Source organism: Prunus mume, linkage group LG4 (genome assembly GCF_029339155.1).
Source record: "Prunus mume cultivar Tortuosa linkage group LG4, ASM2933915v1, whole genome shotgun sequence".
NCBI classification, from domain to species: Eukaryota; Viridiplantae; Streptophyta; class Magnoliopsida; order Rosales; family Rosaceae; genus Prunus; species Prunus mume.
In genome coordinates, this window is record NC_142701.1 from 1,750,347 (window position 1) to 1,768,273 (window position 17,927).

The 17,927-nt window shown below is 36.0% G+C and overlaps 1 protein-coding gene across 1 annotated transcript; it reads right to left on the reverse strand.

The window, feature by feature from the left end:
* Positions 1–7,585: 7,585 nt before the first annotated feature.
* Positions 7,586–12,946, reverse strand: LOC148917625 (uncharacterized). The gene is made up of 8 exons (XM_089050891.1): positions 12,513–12,946; positions 11,479–11,523; positions 11,222–11,351; positions 10,158–10,227; positions 10,005–10,053; positions 9,583–9,680; positions 8,187–8,325; positions 7,586–7,924 (listed from the first exon to the last, which is right to left on the reverse strand). Exons 1-8 carry the CDS (start codon positions 12,873–12,875, stop codon positions 7,778–7,780), a joined length of 1,041 nt encoding a protein of 346 aa, XP_088907017.1. The 5' UTR covers positions 12,876–12,946; the 3' UTR covers positions 7,586–7,777.
* Between the last annotated feature and the right edge of the window lie 4,981 nt (positions 12,947–17,927).

Here is a 17,927-nt window from a genome sequence, read left to right on the forward strand (position 1 = left end):
GATCATTAAAATGCAGTCCTCGCCTCTTCTATCGAGGGATCCCTCAAATAAGGAAACTCGTTGGAGTCCAATACAAATTTTATTTAAACGATTAGAACTGTCTATTTTTCAAGTTTTCATTTATGAATCATCCTTTAAAAAAAATTAGACAAATTAGAAACCGTTTAGACATTTAGTGCCTGTTTGGCATTGCTTATTTGAGGTGATAAGTGATTTTTTTAAAAAATTTGAGAAGCCCAATCCGTTTGGTAAACTGTGAGAAAATCATTTATTGTTAAAAATTCTGTGAGAGAAAGCTATAAGGAAAGCAATAATGAGGTGCTTTCATTTTCGATTATGCAGAATTAGTTTGAAAATGAGTTTAATGATTATGCGGTAATCATTTTCTGATTATACGTAAAATCAATGCCAACAACACTTTTAACAAAAATTTTACCAAACGTCAAACTGCTTTCTCTCAGTTGATTTCTCTCACAGAAATCGCGATTATTTTCACAAAGACAGCAATGCCAAACTGGCCCTTAGTTGTGCTCAACAAAATCAATGAGCAAGATGTTTCAAGAAAACACTAAAATAACAATTTTTGATGCATGCTTTTCGCACCACCAATCAGAGTGTGTCTGTAGGGTTCTTTTATTTTAGCAGCCTGACGAATGGGCTTGGGCTGCCGAAAAGAGAAATAGGTGAAATTACCCCATGAGTCTGAGTTCAAATATCAGACCCCAAGAATGCTTTGAAAGGGTAGTGAAACCTTAGGAAACACCTGGTTACCTTCACCAACAAAAATAACAACAGCTTACAGGTAGATTCTTAGCTTGGCATGAGAAACTTGTGGCATGGGAGCAAAACCATCATGAGTTTAGCATAAACAAAGAGAGAGCTGTGAGTTCTTATGAAAGACAGAGGTTCTAAGGAAAGGGGGAATGGATTCTAAGAAGGCTTGTTGAAGAGGGAGAGAGATGAGGATATAATGGGTATGTTGAGTAGTTTCCGGCAGCTTGACGAAAAATCTGTCAAGCTCTAGAATGTTTTAACATAAGAGAAAAGAGGAGGAGATGGAGGAATGGGGCTCAAAATTGCAGAGGTTTCAGGGAGGCGAGATGTAGCATGCTCTCTGAATGTGTGTGAGTTGGTTGTTGGGTAGGAGGTCCTCATTTATAGCTACTGGAAGCTCCTCCTTTCCAAGAAACCCTAATAGTTTCTATCCAATTTGGCCAAGTCTTTCCTTTCCTTTTTCTTCTTTTCCTTTGACTCATCCTATTTGGTGAAATTCTCTCTACTCAATTGCACAAAAACAAGATTTGGGGAGCTCTAGGCTTTTTCCGCAGTTGTTCCAGTGAGGAACTCCCATTTTCAGCAATCTTTCTTCCTTCTTTTCTCCCCTCTTCCATGGCTAGATCTGATCGGGTGGGGGGAGGGAAGAAGTGGGTATGTACACTGGTTTGAAGGGTGCCTTATCTCTTAGCAACCTACGTGCGCTAATATCCCCTGGTTCTTTGCGTGTTCCACCTTGGTGTTTGTTCTTAGCCCATGTGCTGAAGCCTCTGACATAACACTTTGGATTTAATCGTGGTTCACGTTTCCAGCTAAGTGCTGGAGACTATGGATATTTTCTTGGCTGCTTGGGCTTTTGCTAAAGTGATTGGTTAGCCTATCAAAGGAATGAGCTTAAATGATGGACTATTTTATTTATCGTGATGGGCTAATTTTTCCTAGAGTATTGGGCTTTTTTCTCTCTTTTATGCTTACCCATATATTTGGGCTCAAGAAATGGACTTGAGTTTTAGGACTCTGCAAAACTTCCATTTCTCAATTTCATCAAGGCCTCATGAAAGTTCGTTACCATCCATACCACAACTCACTCAAGCAAGCCCCGACATTTTGCGTGGCTTGGGCCCACTTAAGCTTGGCGTGGCTAGGTGTAATAATAATAATTGTTCGCTTGGCATTGCATGTCGCTTGAAGTGCTTGAATTTTGTTGCTTTTAAGAGGGATATGACGCTCGACAGGATAATTAGCTTGGGCTCGTAAAGCCAGTGCTTATTTCAACTCTTAGCATGACAGATTGCATATTTATTTGGCATGGCACGTGGATCATAACTCGTGCGAGCGTGAATGACGAACTTTTGCGTGCTCCAAATCGGGTCTTTTCTTAATGAGGTGTAGCACTGGGCCATGAATTCATTTGAGCCTAACCCTGGATTTTTTTGGACCTCAACATTAGTCCCCTTAATTAAGAGAGACAATGCTTTAAATCAAGGACTTTTAATTTGTTTCCATTATTTACCTTTGAGGGCAAAATAGTCAAAAAAATAAGTAATAAATGCAAATTGGGTTGGGGATTCATCAATTCAAATACATAGGCTATAACAAACATTTTCATCAAGAATTGGGCTTGTATTGAAATGTCCCTACTATCATAATTAACAATTCGAATATTCCTTCCAAATCTAAAACTAAACCATCTTAAAGTTATCTGGATTAGCAAGTGGTAGGAGGGTGAGTTAAGGTTAAAATGAAGCTTTTTTTTTTGTGTGTGTGTGTGTGCGCGCGCATAATATAGTCATTTAATTAGACATTAATTTATTTTTCCTCTCTTTGTGCGGTAATTTTCATCACATGCATATATACATTGTTCCGAGTACACAATTGAATAGAATAGAAGATGAAGAGTTTTTACTTGATGATGGCTGCTACCGTGCTAGAAAATATCCCGAATGTACTTAACGAACGTTTCATTAAGAAGTATAGTTCAATTTTAAAGCAGGCAAACTCATTTTGGAATACTTCCTTTTTGTTTATCAAGATGAGAATTTATTCAATTCAGCAACTAGGGTCAGAACAAATCCAATCCACAAGACTTGGAGGACCATTGTTTGCCACGTAATATTTATTATTAATATTGAGTTGGCTAAACTTAATATTAATAATAAATCCTCGTCGGCATTATCTCTTCGGTTACTCACTTTGGTTGCTGTAAAAGATAACGTTGAGATGCCAACCTTCAAATCCTTGTTAGCATTATCTCTTCAGTTGGATTATATTGTTAAAACCCCACTTGGCATTTTAACACATCAATTGGAGAGTTCAATGGGAATGTAAAATTCAACGTGACTTTTAGCATGTAGAAAAAATAACTGAGACTCACTCCAACCGAAATGTTAAATCCTATGCATAATAACATTTCTCTTTCCCGCTATTATTTTTTATTGTTTGACTTTGTGATATTATTTTATTTTTTATTATATCTTTTTAATTAGAAAGCAATAAATCAATAAACAATATATAATAAAATAATATTTTAATTTGATATATCGGGTGGAATGTCAAATTGCCATATAAATTATCCAATTCGAATTTAATGTTTAATATTTGACATCTCCAAAGAGATGCTCTTTAGGTTTGTTTGAATTTGCTCTGCATCGTGGATATTGGGAAGCTTGGGAGTTGTAACACATGGAAATGCATGCACCAAAATAACATGCAATCCAAAAGAAAACTAAATGGAGATCATGATATGGTAATAACTAACTAGAAATCCATGCACATCCAAAATTTTCACATTTTCACCAAATGTTGCAAACTAAGACCCAAAAAAAAAAATTTGTTGATTTCAGATTTATGTAACTGTATGATGTGAAGAAATATCCCACATCCTGCAATTATTTATTCTTAATTGTGAAAGTTTTGTTCCAGTGAGGATCAATGTCTAGGCATATTGTTTATGGAAACTTCAAGCAGAATTTAATTTCAGCTTTGGTATCAGGACATGTTGACTCAATGTGCATTACTCAATTTTTCTTTGCAGAGAGAGAGAGAGAGAGAGAGAGAGAGTGTGTGTGTGTGTGAATATGCTCAAACATAAAACTTGAAAGATATTGTTGAATATCATCTGTCATTTGAACAAATTTCTGATGGACTAGAAAAGAATTGCTGGGAAACAAACCGTAAAACTAGGTGATCCTCCATAGTTGTGGAAAAAAAATGTCTCCTTAGGAAGAGAAGTTTGAAATGCTTTTGCTGCCAAGCTCCGTGTAACCTATTCAAAATTCCAAACGAACAACACCATAGAACCCTTACCTTAAAAGAAGAAATTGACCGTTTCTTGTAGCAACTTTCCAGTATGAATGAGGTGCTATATACAAGAGTGAAACTAGAAACCTTAAAAGCAGAGCAATAGGTTTGGAAAAGAGATAGCTCCATCTCCAGATCCTCCAAAGGTTCCTCTTGAACAACAACAAAAACAAAGAACATAATACAATTCTTTCAACAACCCCTCAATTCTCTCAACATCAGCCTGTCACATTAATTAGGTTTTCTTGTTGATAAAATTTTGTATATACTCACTTCAGATTAGGTTTAATTTTCATGGTTACGTTGGCATCAATATCTCTCTCTGTATAATTACAGTTATTATCCACATCATTAGGTACTAGTTACCTTGATGAAGTTGTGGTGATATATCCAGGCGAGTTCATACAGTGGTTCGTCAATCAGATTTTCACACAAGTGCATTTGCTAAGTTTGATGATAACTCATCAAGTTATCCACATCACAGATGCGGGAGTTGGGTTAAGGCTGCCGTTGAGGTACTTTCATTTACTCTCTATAAAAAAATTAAAATAAAAGCTTTGGTATGCTTCCTGCATTGCTTGCTCAACGTGGATGGGAAAAGTGCTTTATGTTTTACTTTTCAAGATATATAATGCCAAGGTTTCTGTAAAAGAAAATCAATATATATATATATATATATTTTCTCATCCGGATCTCTGCACGTTATTATCGTGTGAATGTTATTGTAAATAGAGAGGAATGAGAGAGGGGTAATAGAAAATACATGACGTCTGCACGATCATAAAATCCAGACGTCCGCATAGGAGAATTTATGTGTATATATATAATACAAGAAAAACCATGCACCGTGCACGTAATATAATTCTATATATCTCTAAAGTTCTCTAATCATTTATATCTATCGATTGTGCTAAGCTGCTGCTCCTTCTTTTTCTCACTTCTTGGAATGGAAAAGAGATGTTAGCTAGAGAGATCATGTTTTGATCTGTACATAAATCATGATTAGCTAATATGGCCAGAAGTAAAGAACTCAAGCTTATATTTTGAACGAAAATCTCTCTCTCTCTCAGTGGCAAAGGCCTGAAGGGGCCTGGGCCCCCAAATTTTCTACTCCATTTAATTTTTGTTCTTGCTTTCCTACACATTTAGGAAGTCTATATAATAATAAACTATTTGTGGCCCCCTCACAAAAGAAAAGATACGTTTCTCTCTCTTTGCAAGTGGAAGATTAAGTGATTTCAAATAGAAAGACTAAGTAATTTTGGGCCCACCAATATATAAATAAAACATAAAAGTAGCCAATCAAATAAAGTTTCAAAAAATCTCTTTTATCAAATAAGAAGTAGACTTTTACCCAAATAAAAAAGGATTGGGATTTAAATTTTTGTTCCTATATGAAGCAAAGTTTAGCATTGACTCAATTACAAATGGTTTTAGCATTCACTAAATTTTTGTTCCTAATGGTTTTCGAGATATGAAAGAACGATGAGTGTTATTTTGATACATAATTGAATAAACAATTGTTTTCTACCTTTTATTTTTACAAACATTATTAAGGTTGAAAAATTGAAATTTTTTAATGTCTTATTTGGTTTATATGTTGGCCTCCAAACACAAATTCTTGGCTCCATCTCTCTCTCTCTCTCTCTCTCTCTCTCTCACACATTATTATTTTAAAAGGTAGGCATTCCTTTCGGCGGAAGGGACTGATAGCTCTTATGGTAGATTTTTTCCGCCAGTTAAGGGAACAGTGTGGTATTGAGTTAGACCTGGGCGACTTAGAGAATGGTTCGACTTCCACTAGTAAGGTTCAAGATTAATTGAAGTTCCACAACTATAAGCTTGCTCAAAGCTTTACTTGCGTTATCATCTAGTAAAGAGTCAGAGAAATATATGTATCTTTTTTGGACCGTTTGAAACCGTATGGACAATATTTTTATCAAGGATTACGTATGTGCTTCATTCATCTGCTTTTTTAGTTATCGTTTTTGTGGTATTGATGTATGATTATATTTTAACTAGCTTTGGAATTGGATATATATAATGGGATTGCAATGCAGATCATCTATTTGATTCTGACCTTTTATTTGGTGGTGAACTTATCCACTTTGCTACACCTACGTCTACATATTCTTCTATACTATCTCTTATCCTAGAAGATATCTCAGTTTCTTCAATGCACATATCATGAGGGGTTCTCCATGCACATTGTTTATACGTACTTGTATTATTCAAATACATTTTTGGCATATATCTTAATTAGCAAGAACTATGGGGTAATTTGGAAAAGATGAACCTAGTATTTCTTTTTCTCTTCTGTTTAAATCAGCGGAGAGTGAAATTCTAATTTGGAATTGCTATTAACATTGGAAAGAAATACCATTAAACTAAGAGTTAGTTCACAAAGACAAAGCTACATTCGAAAGGAAAAAAAAGGTAATATTGTTTTGTTATTTTTCCCTTTACCGTTCTAGTTTCAGCTTTTTAGTTTGTGTGAATAGTTTACATATGAGAGGAATGAAAAAAATTGTTTTCATTTTCGAATAATTCTATAAACATATGTTTCACAATTACTAGCTACCACAAACGAAATTAATAGCGTCTGATTGATCTATAGAATGAACCCTTTGTGTTTGTGACAATGTGTATCCAGAAGTTTATTACATAAACAAATTAAAAAGAGGAAAAATAACGTTCACCTGCAAGCTAGACAGAGAAAAAGAACAATTATGCTTCCTTACATTAATACATGTAAAGAATCAATTCCATGTAGTTTTCTTTGATGATATATCATGGAAAGGTGGTGTTGATTTTGTAATTGCGTTGGCATGATCAATCTCAGCCTACATGCCTATCCTTGCATGGGGTTGCTTGGGACGTAGGGTACTATTTCGACTCATTACAAGTCGTTTCGAATAAGTCCGCATCAAGTCTTTTAGTTCCTATTATCTAGACATACAATCGAATTCCAACGCCATTAACGGGGTCAATTGGTCATCATCATTATCAGGGAAGCTGAGATCAAACCTCAAGCTTTGCAACAACAAAAACACCAAATTTCCTGCACAGAAATCCAAAGCCTAAAAGCCATGCTTCCCATAATCTCCTCTCGTCGTCAGCATACAAGGATCATCGCAGAGACAACGATAAGAAAAGGATCATTGCAGAGACAACGATAAGAAAAGGATTAGCGGGACGACAACACTCACTAGTCCGAAGAGTTGTCGTCCCAAGTTATATGTAATTATACATCAGGCAATATCATAACTCTTTGAATTTAGTTTTTCAGTTCTTGATTTTTAACTTTTAATTCAATACATATTTCCTCCTTTCTCCTTTACATCAATCCATCTCTTCTCATATCCTCTACTTTTTTATCTTCAATTAAAATTTGAAACAAAATACTAAAAGAAAAAATCTAACAAACGAACCCTCCAATGCTTAGATGGGTTTTTTTCTTAGGAGGAAACTACTGACTTTTGTAATGAAATATTAACTTGTGCCCTTTTACCATTTGAAATAATAAAGTCGTAGGATCTTCATTTCCTGTGGTCTGTCTCACACATTAGGCGTTTACAGGATGATATGTGAAATTCAAATTCAGTTCTGTCAATTTTCCTGCCAGAACAAATGAATTTTCCTCCTGCTACTTACAAGGCAAGTGCCAACTAAATCAACACGAGCAAAATGGCACTGAATATTCCTATTTCTTCAAATCTTTTAGCCATGATAGGATAACTTTTGCACCCTTATCCCATAAACAGTCCAACATCATGTCATGGGCAACCGCTTCAACACAGATCGGAGAGACACCATAAAACCGGCCTGTTTCTTTGAGACCTTCAGCATCCTGATCAACAAATTTCTTGTTAATGAAAAGACAAGAATTTTCTTTTTCCTTTTTTCTTTAAATGAATCAACAGACAACAATTTGAAAATAAGGACCATATAATTAAGCATAGAATTTTACAAACTTACGTAGCGTCCTTTTATAGAAAGAAAAAAGGGGGAAACAAGAATCAGCGAGGCAAAGAAGCAGAAATTAGAGAATGGCATGTTCCATCAGCAACATTAGAGAAAAGAACCGAGTCATTCTAGAATACGGAGTTTACCACGATGAAATCGTCATTTGCACCCAAAACAAGGAGTTCAATAGCCGATTTTGGCACTGAAGGAACTGGAAGCGCTGCATTGAGCTTCCGCAGATCAAATAATGGCATTCTTGAACTTTTCTTCATTAGCTCTTGATAACTGAAAGAAAACAGAAAGAATTAAAGGTTTTCTTTGCAAATGGACAAATTTTGGGAATAAAAGATCTGTATTGTTTGTGAAAAGACCACAAAAATACTCAAACCATATATCACAAGTATACAAGCAATTAACAAATAATAAGAACAAACAAATTTACATGGGTCAGAAAACTTGCCTATGTCCATGAGTTCCACTATCGACCAACAATTATACAGATATAAAACAACTCACGATCTGGTGCCCCAATACACCCATGTACTACCAAGTTCTTCACTCCCTTTAGTGTCTTCTTCCTATCCTTGTACCCTATTGTTCTACCCTGTTTGACACAATCACCTACTTTTGGTGTTGGCCCTTCTTTGTACAAACACCTTGCAGTTCTAGACCTCTTTTACTCCACCACCTTTTCTTGGTTTCAACTTATCTTTGACACAAACGCTGTCGTGGTGCATTTAACAGACCTAGAAAACGCTCACAATCATTTGCTCTGTGTATGAGAACCCTAAATTGATTTGGAAGAAGGCCACCAAATCCCTAAATGAGACCAGGAATTTCAGATTTTTAAAATTCATTCCATCTATTGTCCATTAAACCAGTACAGTTTTTCTTATGGTAGAACAATTTGATCAAACAGAAGTGTGCATGCCAAAGATTAGCTCATCCACTCCTATCCTCCATGCACCAAACTAACATGCAATCCAAAATAAAACCAAATGAAAATGATGCATGGTAATAACTCTTTTGGAACTCAGAATACTCACGCATTCATATAAGTTTATAAAGTTTGTCTCTTAGTTATCTTCACCTAAAGTTTGCCTTCCATCACCTTTTACAATACCAGAAATCCTACACCACATACACATGCACATCCAAAATTTTCCCCATATGTTGCAAACTAATACCCAAAAAAAAATTGTTGATTTCAGATTTTTGTAACTATATGCTGTGAAGAAATATCCCACATATCTGCAAATACTTATTCTTAATTGTGAAATTTTTGTTGCAGTGAGGCTCAGTGTCTAGACACATCGTCTCTGGAAACTTCAAGCAGAATCTAATTTAGCTGTGGTATCAGGAGATGTTAACTTAAAGTGCATTACTCAATTTTCTTTTGCAGAGAGAGAGGGAGAGAGAGATAGAGTGTGTGTGTGTGTGTGTGTCAATATGCTCAATAGTAACTTGAAATATATTGTTGAATTTCATCTGTCAGTTGAACAAATGTCTGACGAAGTAGAAAAGAATTTCTGGGAAACAAACCGTAAAACTAGGCAATCCTCCATTGTTGCAGAAAAAAATGTCTCCTTACAAAGAGGAACAGAAGTTTGAAATCCTTTTGCTGCCAAGCTACGTGTGACCTACTCAAAATTCCAACAACATCATAAGAACTAACTTCTATATATACTGTAAAGCATACATGAGGAAGCTAAAAATATTCCTGAAAAAGGGTATCTCATTTTCTATTAAGATTAGATTCATGCACTAATAATGTTTAACAGCCTTCCAAAGAATGTTAGGGATGATAGGTTGAACAGACTGAGCACAACTTACAAATTAAAAGACACAACTTAAGACATTTTAATTGAAAAATGCAACCAAAACTAAAGGAAGATGGGCCAAAGTTTCTTGTAGCAACTTTCCATTATGAATGAGGTTCTATATAAAAGAGTGAAACTAGAAACCTTAAAAGCAGCAATAGGTTTGGAAAAGAGATAGCGCCACACTAAGCCACTGGAGAGAAAAAAAATTAGCAAATGTCAGTTTGAAACTAAATACATTCAAAATGAAAGAATAAATAAGAATAAATAATCAGAAAAAAGACAGTATGTAGTTACCTATTGCCCGAAGGAGGTACAGAGCAGACAAGTGCAGCCCCCATAAGCTCAGGGAAAAAATCTCTCATGTCTACAATAAGCACAATCAACACAAAAATATATACATAAGAAAATTACTCTTGAGAAAAATAGTACTTGAGATGAAATATGATGCTTTTGAAGCTATGCCAGAGGCCAGGTCATGAAGGAAACTTGATCTTGCTTGAAGTTAAAGTTTGATATTTAATATCAAGAGCGTGCATCACAGTTTCAGACTCACATTAAAACTTATTATGACAGAACACAACATTATTTCTCTATGACAGTAAACAGACAACAAGAAAATAGAAACAGTAATTTGGAATAAACAAAACAAACGAGTTACATAGCCCATCCTGTAGGCCTACATCGACCCACATAGGGGGTACAGCAATTTCACTATAAAATCAAAGGAGATACAAAGATAATCATGAATCTCTCCCAAACCCAAAATCAAAATACGTCCAAATTTCTCACTGCAACAAATGGAGCAAAAATAGAAGAAATCATAACAAACAATTTTCATAAAAACAAACAGGGCCACACAGAAATAAAGAGAAAACTAATACGACTTGTAAGTTGGCTGGGCACAAGGAAAAGCAAAACCCAAAACATGTTACAGCCCTCATGGCTCTAGGCCATATTACTACTCTTTCAATTAATTATATCAAGCCACGTCAACTAAACTGCATTTAATACTTTTACAGAAACGAAGTTTGTACGGAAGTTTCAAGTAGTTATTCTTTCAATCAATATTTAGATCTAAACAATACAATTTTCATTTAGGTTGCAAACAAACCCTGCAGCTTGCAAATTGCAAACATCCCTGCTAATACTTAAGGTCTGGGCTGTAGGTTAGGGTTGGGTGATTAAATACTCATCCTTTTAACTTTTCAATGTTTATTCAGGGCTATTTCTCTCCTCTTACACTAGATGTGGGTAGAATTCAGCCAAACCGCATAAAACTTATGACCCATGCCTCATCCTTTGAAGATTTTAGTCTACCCTTTTAAGTAAAAATTTAAAATGATAGAAGTAGAAGTTACCTAAAAATTGGTAAGGTTTAGCGTTTGCAATATAGTACTGAATGATGAGACCTCCAAAAGAGTGGCCAATCAACACTGGTGGAAACGTGAGTTTTTTGCAGATGAAATCAGCAACATCACTTGCATGTGTCTACTGCAGAATTTAGAGTTAACAGGAATAAGAACATTTTACCAGGTATGGAAACTAACAAATACAGAGCAGATGCTGGCGAATTTAATTGCAAAAGAAGTTCTTTACTAGTGGACAGCTACAATACCTGGAGAGTACCAGCAACAGAAGCACTGGGTGCATCACTTTCACCCTGACCAATTGGAAGAGGTACGAAAAATCAGAACACACAGCTTCCAGATATATGCTAATGTGTCAATGGTGCATTACAAAATAACACTTCCCTAAAAATAGCATTTTAACACTCATAAGTCATAACCATAATAATCCCATACTTCCAATTATCAGCTGATAGGCTAGTAGAAACAATTTTAATGAGTTAAATATCAAACTGCAAAGTAATACAACAAGTTCGTCGTCTGATGATCATAGTGAATCATCCAATTGCATTTCGGAGTGAAGTACAATTTTTTTTATGAGAGGAATAAAGAAGGGAAAAAGGAGAGAGTGAGAGGGAGAGATTGTGCCTCATTTGTAGCTCAAATTAAACTATGAATACCATTTGTCAGCTGGAAACATAAAGATTACAACAACAGCTAAGTGCATCTCATACTTAAGTTTTCAAGTCGTTCAATATCTCAGCTCATATTCTACTGTAGAGTCAAGTGACTCATAATTCACCATTTGCACAAGAGCAGTAAATGCTGACCTTCTGCCCAAATTGTCACTTGCAATAAAATGAAATGAAATGAAATTTTATCTCTTTATATTCTTAAATTATAATAACGCTATCTTCTTTACTATTTAAGTGTTTGTGTGAGACAGAGAGAAGACAGAAGAAGTACTTCTCCAACGTGGAAGAAAGGAGGCGAATTCTTTTCTTGCCCTGTTCCCATAAAGTACTTGCCAGCTCTAATGTCCAAAATAAATACCATAAGAAAATCGTTGATAAATTTCAACCCAGTTAACGAAGAATCCATGAAATCAAATTCTTGCCCTACTCTCATCGAATAAGCTTCAAGAAGATATAGAGTTGACAACAAGATAATGAGACACCAATATTGCCACATAAATATCGTAAACTCATTTCCACATTGGACCAGAAGAAGGAAGAAAACACAATTAATCAACAGAACGAGCAAAAAATGGCACATTTTCAGATGAGAGCAAGAGAGAACCCACCTGGCCCAACAAGCTAATCGCATAACAATCATACCCAGAAGCTGAAAAGAAAGGCATCCAGTGCTCAGCCCAGCACCAAGCAGCATGGTAGCTTCCATGAACAAAAACAAGAGGTGGGTTTTCACTTGTTCTCTCCTTTTTCTCATCTGATTCTTTTTCTGCAACTCCCTTCTGCACAATTACCTCCATGTTGAGGCCAGAGGGGAGCTGGTGGAAAAGACGAGACTGTTCCTGCTTGAGCTCGTAAGGGACTCGCATTCTCTGAGCTCCATGGAGGGCAGCTCGGGGCTTTACCGTAACCCTCGAAGTAGAGAGGTTGGTTTGAAGCTGGGAGATAGTGTGAAGGGAGAGGAGAGCAGCCATTCATGTCAAATTGACCTCGCGCTCAATGGCCCCAACCTTCACCCTTTTCCTTTATTGGGCTAATTGCATTTATTATTTTGAGCTGCTGAACTTGATATAGGTGGTTCCAATCCAACCCAAAAAAATAACTTGATAGACGTGGTGTACGCTAACAGATCTAGCTCAGTGGAAACAAAATATGACTTGTAAACAAAAAGTCTTATATTCGAATTTCCACAATATCATAGTTGTGTGTGTGTGAGTAATCTCATTCTCCTGTAGTTTAGATTATCGCTTATACTATAAAAAAAAAATTATAGTTAATGTACTACTAAATGCACTGAGGAGTTAAAAAACCCTCTACCTAGATGTTCAATGGATCTAACTCCAATCAGGTTCTGTTTGATGGACTGTATTGGACTGATTAGAATTGAACTTGGAGTGTTGGACTAGACTAGCTTAGACTTCAAGTCCTGTTGAGTTGTTTGGTATAGCACTAGACTAGACTGGACTTTAAGTCTAGTCCATTGTTTGGTACAAGGCCACACTGGACAGAATGGACTTCTTTTTCTTTTTTCCTTTTTTCTAAAATTTCAAAATTAATTTACTATTTATTTAATCATTTAATTTCATAAAAAAATTAATTTAAAACGCATCAAATTACAGAACCAATATATATATATATATATATATATATATTAAATTAAAACACGGAAAATGAAAAAACAAAAACTCACAATTAATTGAAAAAATAAGTCAAATACGTAGAAAAGATCAATGAATGATCTTTAAAAGTAGAGCGGCTATCTTCAAGTTTATGTCAGATTGCAGGCACTTGATATCATCCTTGATCATAGGAACGTAGAGAAATAATGGATCCAACAGAATAGTAGACAGACATGATGCTACAAATATGTTCTTCCACTTTCGAAGGAAAGGGCTCCCGATTCCAAGTTTAGGCGCAAAACCCAAAAAATGAAAAGAAAAAAAATTATGGTTCAAGATATCCTTTCCCCTCCTACTCAAACCCACCCTTTCCTTCTATTTTTCTTGTTCCTATTTCCAAGAGAGAGAGTGAGAGAGATTGAAGTGAGAAGATTGTTTGAAATATGAGGGAGCATTAGAGAAGAAATAGAAGAAGAAAATCACAAAGACAAAGAGAGGAAGAAAGAGGAGAGAGGAGAAGAGAAAGGAGAGAACGAAAGAGAGAGAAAAGAAGAACCTGAGAAGAGGCGTGCTCGTCAAGAGAAGAGAGAAGAGGCGGGTTGGCTCTATAGGAAAGACACGAATTCTAAACCCACATCTGAGCTTGGGTTTTGGAGCCATAGTTATTTGGAATATGGATCCCATGCCCATATCCAGTCTGAGAAACACTTTAGCTCACCAAACAGTAGCAAGCACCCATGTCCCTTTTAATTGAAAATATCCAGTCCAGTCCAGTCCAGCCCATCAAATAAGGCCTCAAGGTATTAGATTTAGATGGTTAAGGTGCCGACAATATTGGAACATGGTTTAGACAAATAGTGTAATCCTATTGGGCCCGTTAATATAACAATTGGTGGTGGGCTCCTACCAAGGCTAAAATAATTATTGTCGGAAGAGATGGAATTGAGGGTATCATGTCATCTTTAAAAGTGGACTGCCAGTGGCCAATGGGGTTTAGCCCAGTGGAAAAGGGCTCGACTTGTAAATTAGTGGTATCAAGTTCGAACCCCCATGACACTATGATGGAGTGTGTGTGAGAAACTTTCATCTCCTATAGTTTAGACTATCATTTGTACTAAAAAAAAAAACAGTGGAGTTTAGTGAGTGCATGGTTTGGACAAATAGTGAGCTCCTATTGGACCCGTTAGTTGTCAAAAGAGGTGGAATTTCGAGGATCATGTCATCTTTGAAAACTATCAGTGCATGGTTTTCAATTGATAGCTTTCAAAACTCCATCTTGTCCCTTTTCTTTTTAGTACAAGCAATAGTCTAAATTATGGGGTATGGTTCTCACACACTTGCACACAACAAAGATGCTACGGAAGTTCGAACTTAAGACTTATGGTCTGCAAGTCTAAGCCCTTTTTCCACTCGACTAGACCTTGTTAGCCTCCATATTGTCATTTTAATTTGGATTTACTGTCTATCTATCTTTTTCTTTTTTCTTTTTTTCTTTTTTGTCAAAGTTTGAAACGCTACAAGCCCCTTTTTTAATTTACAGTTTTTTATTGGCACGGTAAGTGTGCATCACATTGTTGACATACAAGGTAAAAAAAACTTTCATGAGTATTTAGCATAGAGCCTTCAAGGTTAAGTGTTGAAGTACTATTACAATCCAAAAAACAAAAACATAATACTAGAAACATTAAACCCAAACTTGATAAAGACTTTCACGACTATACAAAAGACTCAAGACAGAGAACATAATTGGTAAATTTTTTATAAAAACTATGTTTGTTTTCTTCATACATACACATGCATGTGTGCATGAAAATGTTTATCAAGCTGCAATTTCTCACCATATCTTTCTAAATTCTATTAAAATATAAAATTTAATACGAGAATATTTGTTTGTGGGAATTTTCTGTGTATTCCTCTTCTTGTAGGAGTTCATATTTATAATACAACGGAGCCTTAGTGGCCAAGTAAATCATAAATTCCTATTTCTACTTATAGTAGGAAATCATGATTAATGTAAATCAAATACAATTATAATGGGAATCTTTGGTATGTAAGGAAAGAAAGTCAATAATCCACAAGTCATGCCAACACTCCCCCTCACATTGGTGCATAGATGTTGCTCATGCCCAACTGTTCCAGTGAATTGTGAAATGCTTTACTGGAAATTGCTTTTGTCAAAATATCCGCCAATTGATCCTTGGACTTCACAAAAGGAGGCTAAATCATTTTAGCCTCAACTTTCTGTTTGATAAAGTGTCGATCCACCGCAACATGTTTAGTGCGATCATGTTGAATCGGATATTGTGCAATAACTATAGCAGCTATGTTGTCACAAAAGAGATTTATTGTGGACGTAGGTTTATACCCAAATTCAGTAAGCAACTTCCTTAACCAAAACAAATTCCTTTAGTCATGCCTCTGAACTCAGCTTATGCACTAGATAAAGGTACTACCTTCTGTTTCTTGCTCATCCATGTCCCCAAATTACCTGCTACAAATGTGAAGTAACCCGATGTAGAGCTTCTATCTATTACACTGCCTACCCAATCTGCATCTAAATAACCATCAATATTTAGATGACCATGTTTTAAGAACATGAGTCCTTTTTCGGTTGCAGAGTTCAAATATCTAAGTATCCGAAGAACTGCATTCATATTATCCTCACTTGGAGAATGCATAAATTAACTGACAACGCTCACCGCATAAGCAATGTTTGATTCAGTATGAGACAAGTAGATCAAACTTCCCACTAACCTTTGGTATCTTTCTTTGTTAATTGAAACTTGATTTGGGTATTCTCCAAGATGATGATTTTGAACAATAGGAGTGTCTACAAGTTTGCAATCTAACATTCCTGTGTATGTTAACAAGTCCAAGATATATTTCCTTTGAGAGAGAAATATGCCTTGTTGTGATCAGACCACCTCATTCCCCAACAAACATTTGAGTCCACCTAGATTCTTCATCTCAAATTCAGTAGCCAAATAGTCTTGTAGCTGCGATATTTCATGTTTATCATTCCGAGTAATAATCATATCATGGACATAGATTATTAAAGCTGTTAAATTTTTGTTTTGATATTTCAAGAACAAAGTATGATTTGATTTACTCTATCTGAAACCATTGTACTTCATTGTCATGATGAACTGCCCAAACCATGCACGTGGTGATTGTTTCAGTCCATACATCGCCTTTCGTAATTTGCATACTGTTCTAGTTTGAGTAGTATTATATTCAGGAGGAATGTCCATATACACATGCTTCGTGAGTTCTCCATGCAGAAAAACATTATTTACATCAAACTGGTGTAGTGGTCTGTCCAAATTATATGTGAGGGATAGTAAGACTCTGACTGTATTCAATTTTGCAACTGGTGCAAAGGTTTATTCATAATCTACACCAAAAGTCTGTATGTACCCTTTCGCCACAGGTCTTGTGTTGTATTGCTGAAAGATCTATCAACGTTGTGTTTTATGGTAAACACACATCTACAACCTACAATCTTTTTTCCTTGTGCTAAAGTTTCCAGTGTCCAAATGTGATTCTTCTCAAGAGCTTTCATATCTTCCTTTATAGTTTGAACCCATTTAGAGTTGTAGGAGACTTTTTTGTTCCAGCAACTTGACGAATGGGCTTAGGTTACAGTAAAGAGAGGACGGATAAAGTTGCCCCTATGCCTGAGTTCAAGAACTAGACCCCAAGAGTGTTTCGAAAGTTTCGTGAAGCCTTAGAAAACACTTTGGTTCCTTTCACCAATAAATCAGACAACCATGACATTTTAGTATTATGGCTTGGCTTGAGAAGCTTGTGGCATGGGAGCTAAGTCTTCATGAGTTTAGCAATAGAGAGAAAGAGATTGGATTTATTATGAAAAATAAAGGTTCAAAGCAGGAGGAGAGGGAAATTTGGGGAGATTTTGATTAGGGAAGAAAGGGAGAAATGGAAATAACAGATGGGTGGCTTAAGTAAATTTCTAGCCGTTTGCCAAAAGCTTGGTCTGCTCCTAGATGGTTATTTTGCTGGGTAGAAGGTGCCTCCTTTTATAAGTACTAGAACCCCTAATTTTACCAAGTCATCCTCTCCCTTTTCCTTCACTTTCTTCCATTCAATCCTATTTAGTGAAACCTCCCCAATCCGAGCGCATAGGAGCAAAGCTTTTTGGAGTTCCAAGACTTTCACATGGTTAGACTCCTTCATGTGGATGAGGTGCCCCTTACTTTTCTTCCTGGTTTTCCTACTAGAGCTCACAAAACAAAGAAAAATAGGTATGGGCATTAGTCTGGAGGGTATTTCACCTCCAAAAGCCTGCGCACACGGATTCCCTTTGGTTTTTGCAATGGTTTATCTTTGACTTGGTTTTGATTTGGCAAAGGTATTTTCAAGGGTGCTGGATATTTTCCACGATGT